General features: G+C 33.9%; 4 protein-coding genes across 6 annotated transcripts in view; 2 read left to right on the forward strand and 2 right to left on the reverse strand.

Moving 5' to 3' along the window:
- fz2 (frizzled 2) overlaps positions 1-8,790 on the reverse strand; it is a 61,122-nt gene extending 52,332 nt beyond the window's left edge. Inside the window, exon 1 of one of the 3 annotated variants that reach the window (XM_064358885.1) lies at positions 8,770-8,790. The gene's annotated coding sequence lies outside the window, so the exon portion shown is untranslated. Of the gene's footprint in view, positions 1-384; positions 608-8,769 lie in introns of those variants that run through there. The other 2 variants (XM_015977754.2, XM_015977753.2) reach the window with 2 other exon arrangements.
- On the reverse strand, positions 1,804-2,598 carry LOC107397486 (uncharacterized). The gene is made up of 4 exons (XM_015977732.2): positions 2,472-2,598; positions 2,283-2,426; positions 2,056-2,226; positions 1,804-2,012 (listed from the first exon to the last, which is right to left on the reverse strand). Exons 1-4 carry the CDS (start codon positions 2,538-2,540, stop codon positions 1,869-1,871), a joined length of 528 nt encoding a protein of 175 aa, XP_015833218.1. The 5' UTR covers positions 2,541-2,598; the 3' UTR covers positions 1,804-1,868.
- Positions 6,781-12,642, forward strand: LOC656334 (uncharacterized protein). The gene is made up of 9 exons (XM_962873.4): positions 6,781-6,988; positions 7,146-7,336; positions 7,891-8,047; positions 8,107-8,272; positions 10,558-10,691; positions 10,741-10,900; positions 10,946-11,274; positions 12,147-12,325; positions 12,378-12,642. The coding sequence occupies exons 2-9, from the start codon at positions 7,152-7,154 to the stop codon at positions 12,589-12,591; spliced, it is 1,524 nt and encodes a 507-aa protein (XP_967966.1). The 5' UTR covers positions 6,781-6,988; positions 7,146-7,151; the 3' UTR covers positions 12,592-12,642.
- On the forward strand, positions 9,788-10,438 carry SmE (Small ribonucleoprotein particle protein SmE). The gene has a single exon (XM_008192605.3). The coding sequence runs from the start codon at positions 10,005-10,007 to the stop codon at positions 10,287-10,289; it is 285 nt and encodes a 94-aa protein (XP_008190827.1). The 5' UTR covers positions 9,788-10,004; the 3' UTR covers positions 10,290-10,438.
- Positions 12,643-14,104: the final 1,462 nt, after the last annotated feature.

Consider the following 14,104-nt stretch of genomic DNA (forward strand, 5'->3'; position numbering starts at 1 on the left):
TCGATTTCAATGAATGTTTTTGACTTAGAAATTAAGTGAAGAAAACACGACAATTCAAAAATTCTTAATTATTCCCTGAAATTAAAAAAAAATACAAAATATTAGGAAGGAGAACCATTGTTATTTTTCTTCTTAAATTGTTGCAAAATTTATGACCAATGGAAAACGCATTTAACTTAAAAAGAATTATAATAAAATAGGTATCAGTCAGAAAATATACAGAAAATATTTTGATTTTTTTAGATTTTTCCGAGAGAATTTCTTTTATTTGTTTTACTGTTGTTTTACTAAGAGATAATCATGTCAAAAGGCCAAATATGGGCCTGATTTGTGTCGGTAGTTAAACGATTCCACCCGGAACTATAAAAATGGTAACGAGCTTACCGGAAGTGGCAAATAGGCGAAACGCCGGCACCCGTAACCTCTTCCGCAAGGATTAAGAAAGCGACTCACCGGAGGATAATCCGAAAGTATAAAATAAAGGCAATTGGCGGTGTTTGTTTCACTCCTGCTAACGCCAGAATCAAACATACGTGAGGTCCATTTCCCCGCACCACAGCCGCACCAGAGAACGACACGAGATACCGTAAACAAAGCAAATGGCGGAATCCGTTTTCCACGCCGCGACGCCGACGGATCGATACATAGACGTAGCTTCGAGCAGACCAAATAAGTGTAAAAGGCTGGGGTGCTAAAGTTGAAAGAACGTCGAGAAATATTTTGCTGTGCAAACGCAAGGGACACATGCGTACAGGACGAGTGCAGGTTGATGTTGGTTTTGCAGGGAATTTCATGATTTTCGTTGCCTTTAACCTTTTTCATTTCCTTCTGCTTATTCTTCTGACTTATCACTCGCTTTTATGCGAGGTGACAGACGATCTTGTCTTTCGCGACTTAACTACCGGCCTCAAGCATTAATGAACACTTAAAACAAATTGGATATTTATTAAACTGTCCAATAAAGTAACTATTTACAGCTAATAGAATATCACAACTTTAATTAAAATATTCCTATAATCTGGGGCGTCCCATAAATCTTTCACGAATCTCGATTTAAATGTTACAGTTGTGACTGTATTAGTAAAATGGGCAATAAACTGGAAAGAACTAATTGATAAATGCGGAGGTATTTAATACAATTTTATTACAACCCCGTAAATCAATACTACTCGTGGTAATCACATTTTTATGACCACTAAATTAGCGCTCACTTAACAACATGATAACATGGGCTGTGGAACAAACCTTCATATCAAATATGCGGCAATAAATTACTGTAACAGTGGCTTTAACAATTATGCACACTTTATATTTGTTTATTCTTTCATAAAATGCTAATTGATTCTGCACGCACCCATCTTGGCACAAATCAACCGGCTTATTTAGGATTCGTCATTAATTATGGTAAAATAAAAAAGACGTCTTGATGTTTAATTCTTCTGGTCTTTAAATTCGCTGAAAACAGATGGTAAATCGATAGAATTCTCTTGCAATAAAGAAGAGTTGGTCGGTGATTTATTGGCTTGCTCTGCCACAAGTCGAAATCTGTTTTCATTATTAGTTTCAGCAGATTTTTCCAGATGTAATTGTCTTTTTTGTATTTATTGTGATTTAGAACTTTGCGGGATTTATCGGGAAATGGATGCGTTTTTTATTTAATTTCAGTCGAGTTTAATTAACGCCTATTACATTTTGTCTTCCAAACATGAAACTTTCTTTTCCATTCTTTATATTTAAAATGGATTCTCTAAACTTGAGAATAATTGTAGCACTGTAACTGTAGTCACAAATAATTGTACCACGCACAAAGAATTTACTTTACTGATTCACATTACAATACATGTTTATACAAAGTGTTAGATTTCTTATTATTGAACATCTACATCTACTTCGAAACAAAACAAGGGTTCGTCGCCATAAACGGTCACATCGAACTTGTATCTACCTGACATTCCAATTGGAACGATAACATCGTCTTCACTCAGTTCAAAATTTTTCCACTCGTATGTGCCCTAGATTTAAGTCAATATTCTGTTTCTATGTTTAAAAACTTGCCTTTGGTACAACGCATTCGTCTTCAATTTCTGGATTTGAAGCTGACCTAGCCTTATCCCAACTTTTGGTAAGAAACTGTTGAATGTAGAAACAAACATCACCTTTTTTTTCATCATAGTCATACTCCCATTCGTCTTTATCTTTATCATATTTATGGAGTTTCAAGACAAACTAGGAATATAAAAAAGTAAAAACCACATCAATACAATTACTAGAGCGTGTAATACAGTAGCATCGTCTTTTATGTCAATATCAGGCAGGTCCATTGTGAGGTCTATCTTTTTCATTTCTCCATCAAAAGTATGTGTAATTGTTCCTTTGCCTTCCACTGATTCTCTACATTCGGTTACTTCAATTACGTCTATTTTGCACTAAAATAATTTTTCACTAGATTGTTTATAAAGTATCACACCAACCTGACATATTTTTGCAAGAGCAAATAAACAACATAAATAAATAAAACTTTTAGGAATTATCAGTCCCATAGTGTAACAAACAAAATTTGAAAATTTCCTAGTTAACACTGTCAACTATTTAATGGTTTTATTGGGCCTTGAAAGTTTAAATTTGTACTTTACAACAAAAAAGTCCATGTTTAAAATGTTGACATGACTTTTAATGAGCTACAAGAACATTTAAACTCGTACCGGAAATGTCTCACAGACTTGGTAATAATCTCACTATGTTTACCTTTTGATATCTTATAGGTATTGTGGAATATGTCTATTTGATACATTATTTTTAGTTTTGATCACGCTTTTGCATTAAAGTAATAAATTTTGTACTTATTGCAGAACTTATAAAAAGTTGCGTTACTAAAGCTTCGAACCTGCATTTTTATGAGTTAGTAAATCATCTAAATACGAGTTTTATAAATTTGTTATTAAATTTGCGTTTACCAAGTTTCTCTTTACAAAATATGAGATTCATTTATGTTGCAAAGGTTTAAGTTGCACGACTAACTAGACAAGTAAAGCCCGAAGTAATGTCGAAGAAATGACTATTTTTAAAATATTGTAGGTGCCGGAAAATAAAGCAAAAAGTTTGACTGGCTTTTGTACATTATACGAAAAAATTATTAATTATAATTTCCAGCATTGTACAGATTCTCCCATCAATGTACAAATAATAATACGTAATGCAATAGTTCTTAACCAGGTTAGATTTCAAGAAAACCCATTTTCTAGTCTTTTAATGGTGGTAAAATATTCGATTTTCTGAAGGATTCGACCAGCAGAATAAAATTAATTCATAGTTTTATTGATAAAAACTTGTAACTTATAATTTAGATGCAAATGCCTACTGTTTCTGGTGTCTTCAGTGAAGTGTCACATAAAAATAGGAAGATAAATATGTGCAATAAAGCCACAGGAATCAAAGGTAAACAACTTTATTGCTAAATTAAAAGTTAATGGGTACACATTTTAATTAAGTACCTATCATGTGGAAAATTTTACACTTTATAATCATAGCAAGCGAGGGTTTCAGTCAGAAACAATTACCTACCGTTTGAATTGATTTTTTCCAACGACAATTACTGTGCTGTTTACAATTTAGGCCAAACTAATGGTAGGCGTAACAAGCTTCAGTCAGTTACAATTAAATTCCATTATAGTTAAACCTATTAAACATTCCTGGACGTATTTTCCTTTCAGTACAACTACGCCCAAAGGATGTCTATGCCTTTGGGGTTCTCCTTCGGCAAGGCTTTCTCGACAATTCAGTTTCAAACAAATCTTAGCAGGAAAAATTTAGTGACGTGGTTTTTCACTATTATCAATTTAATTTCAAAGTCAAAGGCTGTTCTTTTTTTTTAGTAAAAGTTTTCTCGATGCCTATTCATAGAAATTGAATAATTTTAATATTGTGATTGCAATATGAAAATCAATAATACTCTCAAATGTATCTCAATCACGTTCGTGATCAGTTGGAAAATCACAGAGACTCAGGCACATTGTAATGTAATTTAGGGGCCGTTTGTAGCAACGTCATGTGAAGTGACATGTCTAACCACGTTATTATTACTCAATCTACACATGATTCACAGTAGCAATTATTATAATTTGCAAGCAAACAAGAAGATGCCTGTAACAACTTAATTTACTTATTTGCCAGTATTCTGCATTCATATCTCTCAGGAAACCTTTAATCTTTCGATATGATAATTAGTTTAAAATTTATTATTTACATAAGTGTAAATAACATATATTTATGTTAATCCGTTATTACGCAAAGGAACGATGTTTACAAAGTGGTTACAATAAATTATTATAATAGGAAAATAAATAAAACTGTTTAAAAATAAGCTAGTTAAACAATTCGCTCACAAAGATTCGTATTTTTGGAGCAATATTTCGCTATGCACTCGTTAATTTTAAACCAATTATTCACTCGTTTCTCCCACAAAACTTTCATCATCAGCTGCTTTGTATTTTTTATGTTGTATTCCTGTTACCCTTCGGCGTATTATTAGTAAAATCTTAAATCTTCCTGCACTAAATACAGGAGCAATTCATCACGACGAAATAAAACATTCCTCGTTGGAAGATAAATGTTTAGTAAAGAATACTTTATGACCCCCCCACATAGATATACAATATTCTGAGTGTCTTCCCTTAGTTACTCAACCCCTTATACAACTTTCAACACTACTTATCTCAGATTTTAGGAAAGCAGACGCATAAAGCTTTCGTCAAATACGTTTCTCCTTCAGTATAAAGTAAATAAATTCCCGGCCCTAATCAACTATGATAAGAAACCTGAAATGTAATTTCCGCTAAATTCGAAACAATGTTTAGACTTGTCGGTGAAGGCATAAAGCACTACAAGTGTTTTGTTCGACGGCGCTACTGAAAGCTATTGTGCCTTTTGTTCCAATAAACTATTATATTTGCTGAAACTGGGGATATGTTCCACAAAGTGGTGAAGCATGATGACTACTATCTGTACTGGGAAAACTTACACTGGCAATATCGATTCATTTATAGTTAAATTCAGTTGAAATAAAGCAAAACAGAACATTCTGTCTCACCGGCTTGTCTGCAGGGAAAATATGCACATATTTAATCAAGCATGGTATTTGATGGATACTCATGCAATATATTGGGTGCTGGTGTTTACTTTAATCCGGGGGTGGACACGTGCTTCTGGAAGCAATAAGATTTGACATGTTATCCCCTGGGCTACTAAATAATGGACCCCGCCTAGACCTCCTTTACACATTTTTCCTTTACACCTCATGGGAAAAACGCAAAGTCTGTGTACATTTCACGTTAGATGAACGCAAAACTTGCTTAATTACTATACTTTCAAGGTGTTAAAATTTTTGTTCGTTTTATGCTCGAATAAGCGCGACGCTTTATCAAGGCAAATTTTTCCAAGTATTGACTAACATTCGCCCCTGCTTGAGTAAACTTTGGCAGTTAGTTAACTCTGAAAATTTATACTTTGAATAATTCACGTCATCTCGTTTGGGACGTCGTTAGTCCCGCATCCTTTTTATCTGTACTTAAATCTAATCAGTCGGAACATCAATATTAGAGTTTTTCATATGCAAAGCAGCGGCTGAAACCAGTAGATATTTAATACCTACATATGCGACTTCAATTAATTACCAACATTTATCCGCATTCTTAAAGAAAAAAAAATACGACTGGATACAATTTCAAAAAACACCGAAACTTTTATTGAAAACTTCGATACGTGTTTTGCCAATTAAAAGGCTTCATCAGGATAATTGGAATTATGGAAAACTGCTGTCGAGATAAAATAGGCCTCCAAATGAAAATTTTAGAAGAAATACTCGTGCTTAAATTTTTGATATAAATTACTGTGATATTTTTACAATCCCTAATTTAAAAAAATATTTTTAAGATTATCTAAAATAGGTAAGAGCGAGCTAGGAAAAATTCCTACCCCCAAATAAAAATTGTAAATTGTAAAACATAAAATTTTACATAAAATTATTTCTTTAATCTTACCTACTAGTTAGGGTGGTCAAAAGGATTTATAAAACTTTTGTCAAAAAAAAAGGATAAGGAAACAGTAAAAGTCGATTTAAGCGCCAAGTCTATATGTGACCAACAATGCAGGCATCTAATATGTTGTTGCAGAAGTTAGCCGATAAATCCGCTCGGAAGTCGGAAATAAGACAGAAAGCAACATTTTGTAATGTTCGAAATATAAAAAAATAAAGAATAAAAAATATTAAATATTATTTACTAAAAATTAAAAATTGAAAATGTTTGAATTGACTGAGTTACAAAATGTTAAAAACACTTGTCTTTCTGATAAATGATAACAAAAAAAAATTAAGATGCAATTAAATATTAATATTATTTATATTTTTATTGTTAAAGAGATTTCGTAAAAAGTCCTTGCTGTATGTATTGTGGTTTCATACATAAAACTATGCCCATTTAGATTTAGTTTTTCTATCACACCTTCCCATAATAATAAAAGTTAATCCCACAAATATTACAACTTCTTTGATTTACGTGTTGTTTTTTCAATATTTAAATTTTAGTGCTTACTTTTTTGCAATAAAAAATGGACTTATGATAATATTATTGTTGTTTACGATAAATAATGGCAGTAATTATGGAGTGCGGCAAAAAAACTCAAACATATCAGAGCAGATTTAATCTGATTTGTATTTAAATCTTTCTGATTTGGCAACACCGGAGAGTCGAGGGCAGTGTACTCAAGAACCTGTGCAAGAGATTAAAGCCTACCTTCGTTTACCTGGTCAGAGCAGGATATGTTTGAGACCAGTTCCATTATAACTCTATTAAAGTTGTATGGCAAAGAAATATCGAAAATTTAATTGAAATTAGGGCATTATTCGTGCTTTAAATGCTTGCATATTTAGAATAAAATTATTGTTAGAGGTGTTGTGATCTTGCATCGAAATTACCATCGAATTTTGTGTTCGGTAAGTTTATATTTTGTTTTATTAGAGTGGGGTTTTTGTCAATGGTGCGCCGTGTATTTGCGCAGCAGCGACTTAAACATAAGCCGGCTTAATGGTACGATTTTCAAATAATCAAGATATTTGGTCGAAATATTTACAGTGTTCGAAATGTTTTTAGCTTAGGATGGGATCTCGAGTTGGAGGATTTAATTCAGCTGGTTTGCCAGCTGATAAAGCTTTAGCGGGGGTTCCCCGATTGTTGGATGATTTGCAGCGCCTTTCTGAAGACACGGATTCAGCAGACATTGTTTTTATTCTTGGGAGAGACGAAGAACGTGTGTACGCACATCGAGTAATTCTTATGGCCAGGTGAAAGAATTTTTCTAATTACGTCCTTAATAAATCCCTTGTGCTTGTTATTTTTCAAGTTTTTCAAAGCTGTTGGTCTTATTTTGTCGTAATTAAGGCTTATATAATGAGAAGATGATCAAGCAAGAACAAATTGTTGGACTTTATAAAAGTCTGAACTTTTACAAAGTTGCAGAGACAAGGAACTATGGTTTCGCGCACCTCTCATTAAAACATCAAAGTTGTTTGCACCTTTGTTCTTATCTACTCGTAACTTTATTGCTCCACTCATATAATGACGCTAATAATAAGTCTCTTTCTCTATCTCAACGACTCTTGTTTCTGATGTCTAATTGGATATCTTTCGAAAATTGCTTTGATCCTGTGAGTCCACTATTGTGAGAGAGCACCTACACGCGCTGTACATTATTATGCATTTTTCTCCAAACGCATAGATGCATAAACTCATATGCCTGAGTGGCTGACGGCGGCTCAAAGAAACAACTAAAATGTAGCTAATGGAAACGTCTTTGTATCTTGAAGCTAATTATTTCATTCTTCAATATTCCGCTCAGATGCAAGAGTTTTCAAACGGCCAAACGCGGTGAAGTGTGTCGTATTCCGGGATGTTCTGTTTCTCCAGCAGCCCCAGGAACACCCACACCTGTGCGTCTACCGCAGGCGCCTCCTGACACTTTCAAGCAGTTCCTCCTTTATGTGTACACAGGAAAGGTTGGTATAAATTACCGATTATTTGTTTATTTTATACTGACAATAAAGACGTTTGCCAGATACTGCTGCAAGACAGTGGAGTTTTCGAAATGTTGGCGCTTGCTCAAGAACTGGGGGTTGATGAATTGAGAAATGCTTGCGAAGATCATGTCACTTCAACCTTGTCTGTTGCTTCAGCCTGCACTTTTCTGGCAGCTGCGATGGACATACAAAATCGGTCCCCAGGTAAGTGAAAAATTAATTCAAAATTGCTCAACATCAAAAACTGTAATTCTAAATAAATTTGAGATTAAAAACTTACTAAAGAATGGGTAAGTATAGAGGTATAAAGCTAATGAAGAAATAACTAAAAAAGAAATAGTGACCTAATAGTGCACTTAGAGTCGCCCTGACTGCCTATAGAGACGCTGTATCTCTATGCCATTTGAGCATTTGAAAATTGGGAAAAAACACTCAACCCCTATGCACAGATTTCATATAAATGATCCTTTGGTCCTTTGGGATCGGCTAGGGCTCATTAACATCAATTTTGTATCGTTTTGGCATTAATTTTGAGATTTTTCTCGCCTAATTCTAGTTTTTGGGGCTATTAAGACTCAAACAACACTTTACACTTCATCACAGTTTGGAAAATATAAATAATATAAATAAAAATAATCTCCGGTGCAAATAAAAAAATTAAGGTTCAAAGAGGTTTTGGGCCGCAAAGGTGTAGCACTTACCTTACCCAAATTGAAAAATGTGTCTTTTGAGCCGGTTTTTCCCCGAGTATTCTCCATAAACACAGTCAAGGGGCAGGTCGTTGTGCGCATCGCGCCAGGTCACAGTCTGCGCGCCCGCACTTTCAAATTCACAAATATTCCACAAAAACAGGTGCCCCACTTTGCATTTTTGAACCACCCAGTCCAAATAATCACTAGTTTCGTTCGATTTTCTGAGAGATAACAACACTGACTGACAATCACGCGATGACAACTGTTAAAAGCAGCATCCATTTGGTGCAAAGTCAAAGCACTCTTGGCAATTTTTTCTTAAGTGTGATTTCAGGCATTTATCTAACTTTTTGAGCAAAATAACCCTTCCTATTCAGTAAAGAGTTGATTTAAATGTCGTTTCACATCTTTATATCGAGTTTATAGCTTGTCGTTTTTTTCTTTAAAGTCACGTAAAATTATCCCGCCAAAACCAAAATTGTGTCATTAAGGGTAACAATGACAAAGAAAGACCTATTGACGATTGTGTGTGTGTAAGACACGGCGCAACTCCTCATATTAGCTATTTCAAAACTATAAAAACGCCAACCTCGTATTTTCTCTCAAAATTAGTTGTTATAAATTATTTATGCACTTCAAAAAACTAATAGGTAATGTTATTTATAGTCTCAATGATTTATTTATTAATAACTATTTTACATTTTTATCAACCTTATTAAAAAAAAATTGAGTTTATGAGACACCAAGTTCAAAAAAAATATATAAAAAACTATCACGTCAAAGAAAGCTAAATGAGAATAAAAAAAATTTTTTTCGAGACATTTACGCCCATCTGATGATAATTATGGAATAACTCAGCTTGATTAGTTAAGGAAAACCCAAAATATAAATTGTGCGACTATAATTCTGCGTGAATAATTTTGGAAAAAAAATGGGACGTTGGTGTTTTTATAGTTTCGAAACAGCCTAAAAACGACCAAACCACCAGACCTTTTTCTGGTGTATTTCAGCTCGTCAAGCTTCCCGCGTTCCACGATTGCCAACAGAATACAGAACTCACACAGATAACCTTACTTTGGTCGTATTGTAAGCGTCGCCTCATTTTTTAAGTTTTATAAATACTATTGCAAACTTTGAACAAGTTTTTTTCTCTTAATACGAATAATTCGTGCTGTGTGAAAGTGTGTTTGCACTTAGCTTCCTTAAAGAACTTTTTTTGCCGGTAACCCAAGACTCCTCTAACCATGGCGTACAAACCACAAAAAGTTCAAAAAGTGATGGTACAACCCATCAACTTAATTTTTCGTTACTTACAAAACCGTTCACGTGTACAAGTGTGGTTATACGAGAACATTAATCTGAGAATCGAGGGGCACATTGTGGGTTTTGATGAATACATGAATCTTGTGCTGGATGATGCTGAGGAATATTACGTTAAAACGAAGAACAGGAGGCAGCTGGGAAGAATCATGCTTAAAGGAGATAACATAACGCTGATACAGAACGTGAATCCTCAATCAGGCAATTAGTTGTAAATTGTAGCGTAATTCTAAGTTTCATAACAATTTTTTCATTCGTTGGAGTAATGTGTTTGTATGAAAACCGCAATTGGTCTTAGTATTAAGTGATTCATCAACTTTCTGTAAAAGAAATGCGGACATTAAAATTATTTTAGTAATTATGTCTATTTTTATAACTTCAAAGTCCTTAAAATTAAAATGTGATGGACAATACAGGTAATTATCGCTTTTTTAGAATTGTGAAGCTTGTAGGTGTTCCAATATATTTTTTTTGTAGGGGGTAAAGCTGCGACAGGTTTTGTCGAACGTTGCGTCAGCTACATTGGCGAAAATGCTGTAGAATGTGTAAAAACAAACTCATTTCTTTCTCTTCCCAAAGAAGCAGTCTTAAAATTAATCTCCTCAGATTATGTAAGTTTTAAAATTTTACTTAAAATCATTTATTACTGTTTCAATTTAGCTCTGTTTGGAGGAAGAGGATGTCTGGAGAGCAATTTTAAACTGGGCAAAGTACCAAGCTGGTGTCACCCAACCCACAGCCCATTGGACTGAAGAAGAGAGGGCCAGAGTGTGCCAGCACCTCTCACATGTCATTTCTCACGTCCGCTTACTTCTGATTGGTAAATTAAATTTTTTTTTTCTCTTATTTATTTGTAATATTATAGACAGCCAAGTTTTTGCCGAAGAAGTTGAACCAACTGGAGCCGTTCCAATGGAGCTCAGTTTGGAAAGGTACAGACATGCTGCGCTTCCTAGTAAATATCCTGAAGGAGCAGAGGACCAGAGACTGCGTCCAAGGGTATCACCTCACTTATTCCCGGGTTCGCTAATTCTGGGTCAGGATAAGAGTCACTACCAAAGGGTGCTCAATGCCTGGTTCGGTAATCCCAAGCAGAGTTGGAGACTTATTTACAGGGCTAGCAGTCATGGGTACTCTGCATCGGCTTTTCACAGACACTGTGATGGGATTTCGCCCACTTTTGTCATAGTTTTGGTAAGAATTTTGCGATTTATTTTAGCTGAGCCGTGAATAAAAAAAAACACGTACGCATACATACATATTTGCTTAGCGCTTTGTTGAAAAAGCCTCCATAGTTTGTCCTCAAAAAATAATCATGTATTAATCTCAATCATAAAATACAATATTTGTTTTTGTAAAAAAAATGTATTATATCACTGGTAGAAAGATGATTCACTGAATTAATGGTTATAAATAAGAGAGAATAAATAAACCATGGGCAGATCAAGATCTACAGATATGTGAATGAGAAAATATAAAAAATAACTGCTCTATTTTTATTTAAAAATTGTTTAGCATCCACGATTTTATCTCTTGGTCAGTAATAAAAGTAAAAGCAAAAGTATTGGGATTTTTTTTCTTCAAATTATTAATTTAGTAATTCATGTATTCTTAACGTTAACGACGTTGATAATTAGACCAGGGGTTAAAAACTTTGTTAAAGTTTAATTTATTTTAAATGTTTTCAACAAAAAGTATGTGATTGTGAATAAAATAGTACAGTATTTGTACAAAATTTGGTGGTAATGACTTTTAAAACAATTTGTTTTGTAATAAAAATTATTAGTAAAAATGGTGGATGCGCTGGGACAGATTATATTTAACCTGGGGTTAAAGCTTGGTAGAATTCTATTTTATTCATATGTATAAATAATAAATAAAACAATGGCACTGTGGTAAGGGCTTTTAAAACATTTTATTTTTAATTAAAATTATTTTCAAAAATGGTGGATGCGCAGGGACAAATATTACATTCTTTTAAAATTAATGAATTGTTTTGTTTACCATTTTATAAGAATGTATTGTTGTTTCGATTGTACGAGTTTGTGTTCATTGCTTATGAATAGGGTCCAAGGGGGGAAATCTGTGGCGGGTTCAGCGACGCAGCTTGGGGGCGCCCACCAGGCAAAAGCCACTACGTGGCCTCAGAGCGGGCTTTTCTCTTCACGCTTTACAACCACCAAGACTTGCCACCTACACAGTTTCATCTAGTGAAGAAACCATTTGCCATTTGTTACCACCCAGAGTATGTATATTTCATCTGACAAAAAAGAGGGATTTTACAGTGTTAAAATTAGTTCAGGGCCGATTTTTGGGGCTGGCGCTGATCTCCTAATTTCAAACAATTGTAATAGCAACATGGACAGTTACTCAAACTTGCCGCACACCTATGATGGAGATGGGGCCTCTCCTGCTGTTTTAATGGGCGATTATAATTTCACCGTCACCGATTACGAGGTTTTTACTCCAGTTAGTTCATCAGGAAAGCATCATAAAAACGAAAGATATTGATCGCATACTTTTGTGACAAACGTATTTAGTGTAAATATATTTTCACGATTATTTATTTTTTTCCCACCATACCACAAATATTACAAATCGCCACTTCAGATTAAGAGGTGTAAAAATAGAACACTAATGGACGTATTGATTTTTTTGCACCTTTTTTCGTCAGAAGTGCGTGTTTAACTAATAATTACCAATAATTTTCGTCAAGTGTGCTCAAGATGTTTACCACTAGTTTGTTTCCTTTAATCATAAAATGTTTAGAACTTGATGTGAAAGAATTTTGATTTCCTTATTACATTACCATTCCTGTTAGCGTCAAAAGAAATTAAGCATTTTGTCGCCATTGACACACATTTGTTCCTAATCAAGAAAAAATTAAAGGTGTGATTAGCTTACTTTTCTACCCGACTTTTATAAAGTTATGGGAAGTCGTAAAAATTCAATTTGACCTGATTTGTACAGGTAAGTAAGCTAACAGGATTACTCGAAATGGGTTTTAAGAAACTGTTATAAGTGTGGTTTTTCTCGGACCTAAGAGCGTTTTTGCATTTTAATTGACTTTGTTAGAATTTTTTTAAAATCTCTTTCACCATTTTCAAGTTATTTTTATATCGTGAATTTAAATGATAATTTTAAAAGGAACTGGAATTGGTTTAGTTTAATAACATTACCATATCTTACGAAGCAAAATTTAATGCCAAATAAAATGGTACTCTTTATTGCCATACACCGTTAGTTGTAAAATTTTTACAAGTTTTGAATATGCATTAGATTTAGAATTTTGCGTTTTTTTTCTAACCAAATTGACCGCTTATTTGAGCTGGAACTTTGGAGTGCGGTATTCGTATTTCCCCGAGTTTGTTGCAAACTGCAACTTATTACACACATACTGAAGCAAAACTTTATAGTTACTAGAATTACTTTAGGGTAGATGCATATTCTATCTAAGTTAATCAATGTGAAATGTTTAAACTACTCGGACAACTACGTGAAATTTCCACATATCTGCACAACAGCCGATCCATGTGTACTTTCTTCAAGTGTTTATTTAAATCACTTTAATGACCAGCGGGTAATTTTATGATGCTAACCAATTACTTGCTAAAAAGATTTGACTCTAGTAAAAACTAATGTGCGCAAAATCATAATTTCTACCTGCTGTTAGGATATTTCTAAACTTTTAAATAAAATGTTGTTTCTAATGATGGCTGTTTCCTGCACCAGTTTACAGACAATTCTAAATTTAGGAATTTTTCAGAAGTAGTTAAATAGTTTGTGTAAAATTTAGAGGAGAGCTGTTATAGTAATGTCGATACGCACTCTCATTAATCATTTTTTATTCCACCATTTTTCTTCCGCAAAATGTGTGGGCGATAGCAGGACAAAAATACCAGTTAGGTATTGAAATTTGAAACGTTCGAAAAAATTGATGTACGGCGTCCAATTAATAAAAACGCCCACAGTTCTAAGCGTAAATAACAGTTGCTGGCTCAAAAAATGTAAAACGTAAATAGGA

Source organism: Tribolium castaneum, chromosome 1 (genome assembly GCF_031307605.1).
Source record: "Tribolium castaneum strain GA2 chromosome 1, icTriCast1.1, whole genome shotgun sequence".
NCBI lineage: Eukaryota > Metazoa > Arthropoda > Insecta > Coleoptera > Tenebrionidae > Tribolium > Tribolium castaneum.

Coding starts and splice junctions, on each gene's coding strand:
- SmE (XM_008192605.3), top strand. CDS start 10,005: ATGGCGTACAAACCACAAAAAGTTCAAAAAGTGATGGTACAACCCATC.
- LOC107397486 (XM_015977732.2), bottom strand. CDS start 2,540: ATGGGACTGATAATTCCTAAAAGTTTTATTTATTTATGTTGTTTATTT. Junction 2,427..2,471: donor CTCTTGCAAAAATATGTCAG/GTTGGTGTGATA, acceptor AAATTATTTTAG/TGCAAAATAGACGTAATTGA. Junction 2,013..2,055: donor ACGAATGCGTTGTACCAAAG/GCAAGTTTTTAA, acceptor ACTTAAATCTAG/GGCACATACGAGTGGAAAAA.
- LOC656334 (XM_962873.4), top strand. CDS start 7,152: ATGGGATCTCGAGTTGGAGGATTTAATTCAGCTGGTTTGCCAGCTGAT. Junction 8,273..10,557: donor CATACAAAATCGGTCCCCAG/GTAAGTGAAAAA, acceptor TTTTTTTTGTAG/GGGGTAAAGCTGCGACAGGT. Junction 12,326..12,377: donor GCCATTTGTTACCACCCAGA/GTATGTATATTT, acceptor TGTTAAAATTAG/TTCAGGGCCGATTTTTGGGG.